Source organism: Hyposmocoma kahamanoa, unplaced genomic scaffold, assembly GCF_003589595.1.
Source record: "Hyposmocoma kahamanoa isolate Upper Pololo Valley unplaced genomic scaffold, ASM358959v1 100021, whole genome shotgun sequence".
Taxonomy (NCBI): domain Eukaryota; kingdom Metazoa; phylum Arthropoda; class Insecta; order Lepidoptera; family Cosmopterigidae; genus Hyposmocoma; species Hyposmocoma kahamanoa.
The window spans coordinates 17,311,101-17,320,198 of record NW_020653200.1 but is presented as its reverse complement, the minus strand read 5'-3'; the positions used below and the strand labels follow the sequence as shown (position 1 = coordinate 17,320,198).

At 36.8% G+C, this 9,098-nt stretch overlaps 1 protein-coding gene across 1 annotated transcript in view; it reads right to left on the bottom strand.

The window, feature by feature from the left end:
• LOC113233574 (transcriptional repressor CTCF-like) overlaps window positions 1-9,098 on the bottom strand; it is a 23,119-nt gene that overhangs the window by 2,987 nt on the left and 11,034 nt on the right. Inside the window, exons 4-13 of the mRNA XM_026468754.1 lie at window positions 8,744-8,884; window positions 8,365-8,537; window positions 7,993-8,162; window positions 7,769-7,905; window positions 7,302-7,452; window positions 6,655-6,821; window positions 6,310-6,446; window positions 5,613-5,847; window positions 1,822-2,029; window positions 1,418-1,620 (exon numbers count right to left, since the gene is read on the bottom strand). Of these exons, the coding sequence (XP_026324539.1) occupies window positions 1,418-1,620; window positions 1,822-2,029; window positions 5,613-5,847; window positions 6,310-6,446; window positions 6,655-6,821; window positions 7,302-7,452; window positions 7,769-7,905; window positions 7,993-8,162; window positions 8,365-8,537; window positions 8,744-8,884 (1,722 nt within the window). The remainder of the gene's footprint in view (window positions 1-1,417; window positions 1,621-1,821; window positions 2,030-5,612; window positions 5,848-6,309; window positions 6,447-6,654; window positions 6,822-7,301; window positions 7,453-7,768; window positions 7,906-7,992; window positions 8,163-8,364; window positions 8,538-8,743; window positions 8,885-9,098) is intronic.

The window sequence follows — 9,098 nt, the reverse complement described above, 5'->3', positions numbered from 1 at the left end:
ATATATATATATATATATATATATATATGGTGTAATGGTGCACAGGTCGTACATTTTCAACATTTTTCATTAAAATGCTTATATTACAAAAAAAACATGACTCCGATTTTTTAAATATTTTTTCTGGGTTGTTACAAACTAAGCAACGTCCTGTTCTCCGGGGAGTCCGTAGTCCCCCTGGAAATCCCTATCCATTGAGTGCGTAATCATGGACAAAAACGCAAAAGGAGAAATTTAAGTTTCCGTTAACGATTGTCAGTTGCAGCAGTAAAAAGGCACGTTTTACAGTTGACGCAATTTTTTTATATACAGACTTTATAAACTTTCCAAATCCAAGACTGACGCTACGAGGGCTGGGGGAGTGTAATCACTCAACACGTTACGATTGCCGGTAGGGGAAATAAGCAACTTGAAAAAACCAGCGCAAACTTGCAAGTTTCTAGTTATGGCAATTATCAATTTATTTATTAAGATTATTATTAAAATTTTTTATAATACTAAGTGACGGGACGATAAGTCTATTTAGTATGTCTGCACAGTTTCATGAAATTATATGGAAAACATCATAGACAAGTAGTTGCGGGTTGAGTTGTTACGTCAGTCATTTCCGGGAAAATAGTATAAGCATTATTGATGATGCTGACGATGATCTTAAAAATTAAAATATAAATGAGTGTGCTTAATGATCAAACCAATCGCTAGCGTGCACATAAAAAAACATCGTAAATGGAAATAATGATTAAAATGAAAATGTTAAAACGATAACAATCACAATGAGTTCAGAAAAGCATAGTAAGCATTAGGCTAAGTTCACATGAACAAGCGGGGTACCGGGCGGCAGTCTAGCATCAACTGTAATTGAGAATGGACGTAGAAAAGGCAATTTTGCTTGTGGGTTTTATACCGAAAATTGAGACGTGAATCGTACAAAAAGGTTAAAACGGTACGACGATAGACATCTGCCATTTTATATATCGAAAAAATGTTCCACTATATCCAAATATCAATTTTACTCTCTTTGATTTTTTATATGATCGCGTTGAAAACGATGTAAAACCCAAAGATACTAAGTTATACAAATGAATATTGTTGGAAAAATTGAAACCTTGAAAATATATGTGAAAGTGTTGTTTATGCCATTTATTGAGTGATTGCTTAAGAATTTTAACCAAACCAATTTGTTTTTCTTTCAAATAGAATGGATTGAACTATGCATAACAAAGAAGACAAATAGTTGACTTCTGTTACGTCACCGTTTTCTATGCGTCGCAAATTGGACAAATGTCTATCTGCACTATAATCAACCGGGTGTATGTGGTAGACATTAACTCATAGCACATTTGTCATACGGAGTTTTTTAAATCATTTGTATATGATGAGATGTTCCTGCCATCTATAGGATATACGTATTACTTACATCGAAGCCGAAGCAGTTGTCGACTTCGTTCTCAAGCTTGATGCCCTTGTTCGTGCGCTGCTTTTCTATGTACACAGTCGTCTTGTCTGTTATTTCCTCTTCCATTCCTTCGTCTTCCTCATCTTCTTCGTTATCTTCTTCCTCCTCCTCTTCTTCTTCTTCGTGCTCTTCCTCGTCCTCCTCCTCTTCTTCCTCTTCTTCTTCTGGAAATGTACAAAATTTAATTATTTTCTTCTTCTGGTATTCCAATAAGTAAGTAACTTTTAAGATACACATAACCTTTAATAGATTACGCTATAAGTTAGAAAAATAAAATATATCACTTTTAATTTTCTATAATGTTAAAAAGAACTGTTCTGGTTACACGAGTAATAAATTAAAAAGGTGATTTAATAATACAATACCATCGGGCTCTTCTTCTAGCATATCCGGTGCAACTACAGCGACCTGCTGTTCAGTGCCGTCTTCTAGAGTTATCACCTCGAGGACCACATATTGCTGCCCGTCGCCGTCGGCTACAGTCACCAGTTCGCCGCGTTTCAGCTCGTTGCCGCGCATACCGAGCTTCACGATCTCCGCAGGCTCGTTGCTCGAATCGTCTTCATTTAAAATCTGCGAACAGTTGATGTTTATTGCAACTTTTCAAAATTATCATAAAGGACAACCAATTTGAGTAATTACGTACATTAGAACATAAACAGATGTTGCGTTATGAAGATTATAAAATAGATACAGAAACATTTCTAAAAACAATTTGTTGTTTCTTCCATAAATATTTAATATAGATAACTAAATAAAATTTTATCAATTTGTTAAATAGATGCTCCATTTTATCTCTTAGCAACACACACATAACTTGTAACAACACTCAAAATTTAAGTGTATGCGATGGTATTTAATGTCATTAATCAAGATATTTTACATTGAGCGTTTACGCACTGCATCCGATTCGTATTCGTTCCGAATCCGAGAAATGACGTTTCGAAATGTCACAAGGATCATTTTATCTCACAACAAGCGAGACAAGCGAGACCAGCGATACGTACAAGCAATATTCGTATTTTCTCGGATTCGAAACAGAAAGTAAAAGAAACATTTTGTAACTAATCAATTTTTTATAAACCGATGTTCAGAGAGCGCAGATATACATATTTCATTCTTAAGTCGATTTTTAAACTAATCGCTAAGCAAGTTACAAGTGTTAACGTACCTGTAATCCGTTCGCAAGCCGCGATGCGTACATACAGCTGGCGTGATGGAATTCGCTGCATTGTAAAATTGTAAATTCGCAAGCAATCGCACAGCAGTTTGTACTCCAAAATCCATTCAGTAATTTTGATTTTAACAACTATTATATACAACACACATTGACCTATCAACAAATGGACGTCGGGTCTAATACAAAAACCAAGAAAAAATGTCCGAAGTTGACCTATACAAACGTAGTCACATGTAACGAAACATAAAAAAAATAAAACAATTAAATTGTAACGTCATTGCAATACTGTCTTAATTTTGCTTGCAACAATTTAAGGGCCCAAAAACACCATATTCAGCTTATACTTGAAATTTAACAAAATGCACCATATTTAGCTTCGACTGAAAATTACTTGAACACAAGAGTAATGGAGTAGCCTTCATCGTAAATATTAATTAATTTTTATATAATATATTATTACGTCGAATTTTGTACAATTCACTTAAAGAAATTATAAAGAGTTGGACAGATACATGCATACAAATATTCATACAAATGTGAAAATAAGCGTGTACTGTAAGAAATGTACCGATATTCCAACTAAACGTAAATTCAAATATCTGTAATTCCGAAAACCGATTTATAATAAAACCGTTACACTGTCGAGTAATTTTGATTCTTTTCACAAAGACAAGATTAGCTTTGGTTTTGTAATCTTCCTAATAAATGCATTTGACATTATAAAAATTTGAGCTAACGTTATTTCGGGCAAATGTATTTTCTGACTTCTGATAGGTAATCCCAAGCCGTGAAACGAGTTTGTACTCAATATTTTGTTAGTTATTGCGAACGTTTAATAAAAAATCATTTTAAAAATAAGATTAAAATTAAACCAACTCTATAGTTTCTTTGTTCTAAATATTTCAATCGCTTGTACTTCGAACAATTGAAAATGACCAAGAAGTTTATATAAGTCTCTTGAAATTGACGTAATGGGTCTCTTTCCATCTTTTGTACATGCAATGTGTAGAAAAAGGACAGTTAGCTATTTAAATATTTTGTGTGCTTTTGTAATTTACATTTACGATTCATTTCTGTATAAATTAAATACTATAAAACTGGTGAAAATAACACTTTTAAATGAAAACTATGATAACACAATATATTTGTTTAGTGAAAGTATGATACAAAATCCTGTTTTAACACTTCACTGCAGTAATTTTTACAAGTTATTATTATATAGTACTGCATGAGTGACAACCGCGCTGTCAGTCGAACAAACGAGGACTGTTGCGTGATTAACGCTCTGTATGGGATTTTAACGCCCTATAGGTGCGGACACTTTTTAGCGCGAACCCGACGTCCATTTATTGATAGGTCAATGATAACACATATTATTTACTCATTTAAGTATCTCAGACTTAATGTTGCGAAAAGTCATAACAAATATACATTAAACATCGTAGGAAATCTAAATTTCGATGTACGTTTCTGTGTGGACATGACAAGTGATTGCCACTAATCTCTTGAGGAAATACTCGGCTGACTTATTAGGTTTTAAGATATTATTCAAATTTTCGCTTCATACCATTACAAAACGGCGAGTCATTTGTCAATAGTGGAAGGTTTTTGTTCTAATTACATTATTATAATTTAAGCAGAGAACTCGATAACACCATTTTACATACGTCAGTGGTTTATAATATGATGAAAATCGGTTCAATAATTGTCACAGAAAACATTCATGATTGCAGATTCTGTTCGCCAGCATTATGATTCGCAATTGCCATAAACTATTTCATAATTGGTAATCACCAAGACCTACAAACCTAGCTTAGATCATTCACACAGATCTTCTACCGGAAAACAGTCGCTACGAATTCGCTGCGAGTGCTTTTCGGTAGAAGACTGTACGTATGTATGTATGTATAACGCAACACACTCATAGCCGCGCACTAGGGAAACCATGTGTCGCGGGTGCCATGGACACACACATAGACGAACACAAATTACATCCAAACTCGCGAAAGGAATAAATTAAGTCATACACATACTTCTCCCGGCCTGGGAATCGAACCCAGGACCTCTGCGTGGCAGTCCGACATGGTAACCGTTCATCCACGGAGGCAGTTTATACACATACGATCGATGAGATTGGCTTACAATTTCGCACGGGCAAAATACTAGTCAATACATTCGCCGGGCAGAATACACGAGAAAAACATTCGCGGTGGCGACACAAATATATACATTCGCTTTGCCAACATACTCGTGACATTCGCAATGCAAATCGCAGTGACATTTATTTACATTTACAGGCTAACGCGATTGTTACGTCACTAACTTTTAAATTAAAAATGTTATAAGACAATAAAAATTCGAGGTACAAGTTTGATCACTATTTTATCACAGATTTTAAAATTCCATGCAAGTTTAGTCGTAAAACTCGCTTAGCCCAAATCGTTCTTATATAGTGTGATGGCACTATTTATCTGTGATACAGTAAGAAAGAAAATTAACACTACCACATTGTTTAACGAAAACAAGTTTTTCCGGTCATTTTCATAATAGACTCATTTAAAGGCCTTATATCTCTTCCACATACAAAGCGCCATGGAGTCTAGTACAACAAATATTGTAAACTTCACTTTTTAATATACATTATGTTAGTAATACCTACTTCTTAGACAGAGTGTCGCCACTGGCATTGTGTACTCTTCTTACCTTATTTACATCATTTACACTTTCATGCAGTCTAAGCCCTAAGGCCGCTGTTATGCCGCGAAGCTTTAAAACGTAGTTGACAGACATTGTAATTTTATAGATTTAGAACAGTATCCAAACTTAATACGCATTGTTTTAAGATACCTGCTTACCTGTGCATGCGTGCACATACACATGCAAAGGATGACGCAAGTTAACTTATTGGGAAAATTTATTTGCACAACTTCGTGTCATAACTACTACATCGTTATCTTTTTTTATGTCTGTGTATACCTTCATTTGTCCATTGACGAATTTGAACTTCTTCTGACGTCCGAGTTTCAACGCGAGTGAGCGCTCCTGATGGCCGGACTCCGGGTCATGAACGGCGAGATGGCGAATGAGATTGCCTTTCCGTGCGAAAGAACGATGACACACGTGGCATGAGTGAGTCTTCTCTTTCGGTGGCTTGGGAACATAGTCCGGATTGTGGTAAAGGTTTTGGTGGCGACGCAACAACTGCTTCTGTCTGTACATGAAAAAGAAATAACTCTTTGTTATCCATTGCCGGAGACTATTTAATTAATTATTATGTTATGCACATTGACTTACAATTATATGGACGTCGGGTCCGCGCTAAAAAGTGTCCGCACTTGTAAGGCGCTAAAATCGTATACAGAGCGCCAAACTCCGCTTTAGTCTTCATTTGTTCGACTGACAGCGCGATACTGCGATGACATTACAATTTAAATTTCGAATAGGTCGACTTGGGACATTTTTTTCGTGGTTTTTGTATTAGACCCGTCGTCCATTTATTTGTAAGTCAATGGTTATGCATTATGGACGGCAACATATACAAATTATAATAATACGATCCCATCACATTTAAATCCGAGGCACTAGATCTGTGTCTGTGACTATTGGCACATTTGGTACGTGTCAGCGCATTTCCACATCGTTACACCCCAGATGAAAGAATAGAAACCGTTACCTGAAAGTTTGGTCGCACTGTTCACAGGCGAAGGGCTTTTCGTCGGTGTGCTTCAGTATGTGAGACTTGAGATGGCGCAGCGTGGTCGACGCGTACGGGCACAGCTCGCACCTGAAGCATTTCTCACCCTCGTGCGTCTGAATATAAATTTTAAGTTATTATTTTATTGCCCAACATATTCTCATAAATAGTTTGATAAAAATGCCCAACTCATACCTACTCACTTTTAATAACAGTTTAGAAACTTATTAATTGCTAAAAATAAGTGACTAGTGAAAACATAAGAAGTCACCATCGAGTACATAACCAAAAACGATGGAAGTATCTGAGGGTGTTGTTAAGTACCTTGTTGTGAATCTTGCAAGAGTAGCGATCGGGGAAGGACTTGCCGCAGCGTTTACACTTGAGCGGCTGATCGGAAGTATGCAGCTTTTGAATGTGGATGCGCAAGTCAGTCTTACGCCCGCACTTAGCCGGGCATAACTCGCACGCATAGACCGGTTTCTCAGACACTAAAAAAAAATTATAAAAATGCATAATAATTAACTAATTAAATAACAAAATAAAAACAAAATCATTTTGATCATGTTGTGTAATAATAGTTTTTATTTGTTGTATGTAATGTAATGAAAATTCAGAATTGCTTGTTGGCCTCGAAAAAAATATATGTAGATTATACAGAACGGGCATTATTTTTAAGAGGGATATTTGAGAGAAGTATTTTTTTGTTGTTGTTGAGTTGACGTAATATTTCAAATAAAAACATTATTAATTTGTTCCTATTAATTATACTGCCAATAGTTGCTTTATCCATGAAGACATTTCATGGCTAAAGGAAAAGCTGGAGGTACAATTAAGATTAAGATTCATTTTCTGTTATTATGGTTCCAACATGACCTACAAAAGAAATTTTAATTTAATTAATTTTTGGACAGTTTTGGTACGTACTGAGATAAAGATGTGATACAACTTTATATGGATTATCCACTGACCGTTGTGAATGAGCTTGTGCGCCTTGAGCGAATTGGACTGCGTAAAGCACATGTTGCAGTGCTCGCACTTGTACGGTTTTTCTCCGGTGTGTGTGCGCAGGTGCCGTTTCAGCTTGAATGTGTCCGGAGAAGCGTACGTGCAGTTCGGACACTGTAGTAAACAACATAATTAGACACTTGTCTAATACTACTTTACTAGTTAGCAATGTTTATAAAATTTTAATGATACATGACTGCATTGAAGACGAACACCACAGCGTTTCTATTGCAAACCGCGCCTTCTATTACCAATACACTTTATCGATATAATAATGATACCATAGCACAATAATCGCCACATTTGTCATTAAAAAGTTTTGTTTAATTCTTCGCGGCATAAATGAGTCATGGCGATCCGATGTTTTAGGGAATGTTACGGTGACGTCTCCAGGAAATCTATTCTTCAATAAATGTTACAATGATGTTACCTGGTATGGTCTCTCGCCAGTGTGGCACCGCACGTGGCGGCGCAGCTTGGAGAGTTCGACAGAGGCGTAGTCGCACTCCGTGCAACGATGCGGCTTTTCGTGGGTGTGCTTGTAGCGCACGTGACGGACCAGCTCGCCTGCACAGAATAGTCATTTATAATTTATTTATGCTTCATCCGACATTCAGAAAATATACAAGAGATTGAAAAGGTACTTCAACAAACCTGAAGTGGTAAATGAGCTGTCGCAGAATTTACAGGTGTGTGGCTTGACGCCGTTATGCATATTCACGTGGTTCTGCAGCGAAGCGTGCGTCTTGAACCCGCGTTCGCACACCTTGCACTTGTGTGGACGCTCCTCAGAGTGACATTTCATGTGGCGCAACAACAGGTACCTGTTTACCATTATCGAAATAATTATAGCACTGTAAAAGGCTTCTTTGTCTTTATATTTTGTTTATTTTAGGTTTACAGTGTTCTCATTATTTTGCGTTTGTACACATCACATATTGTGTGGCACCAAATTTTATAAATTTAACAATTGAGTACATATGAATACACTTTGTAATGTTTTATCCATCGGATAGAAAATATTACCGGCGATGGCTAGTGTAGGTGCAGAAGTTGCAAGTAAACTGTGGGCGCGAGTACTTGCTGCGCTTGGCAGGCGCAGGCGTCTTCAACTTGGTTGCTGGCTCCTCCTCATCCGGCTCATCCCCCGGGGTTTCCTCTTCCTCGAACGTGTACACGTCATCATTACCTTTTTCATCCTAAAAGATAAAATAAAAAAAAATACAATACACAAACAGCTGATCTGAGAATCTTTTTAAAGTCTAAGTAGAACAATACATATGTCAGGTAAACAATGCTCTGGTGGATAATGGGGACCGTTTTGCGAGCTTGCCAGAACTTCGTGAGTTTCTTTCCCTCGTGTTTAAAAGTCCTCCAGTTAAACAGATCACCGCTACGCATGTACCTTGATGTTTATATTGATGGCCGGTTTCTCCTCCTGCACTACAAGGACGTAGCTCACTTCGCCCTGGCCGTTGTCGGATGGCACAAGAGTCACAGTCTGAAAACTCTCGGCCTGCATCATTTGGCCCTCGGCTGTGGCGTCCTGTTGAAAATTAATTTATAATGTTAATGTCAAAAATTAATCAATGCAAAAAGAATAGTATGCCTTGTTGCAAGGCCGCTTTTACATCTGGCTCTTATTGAGTTTGCTGGAATCGTTTATGAACCTGGATCTATGCTCCGGAAAGCGCGAACAAACGCATGTGTGTGTATATATATATATATATATATATATATATATATATATATATATATAT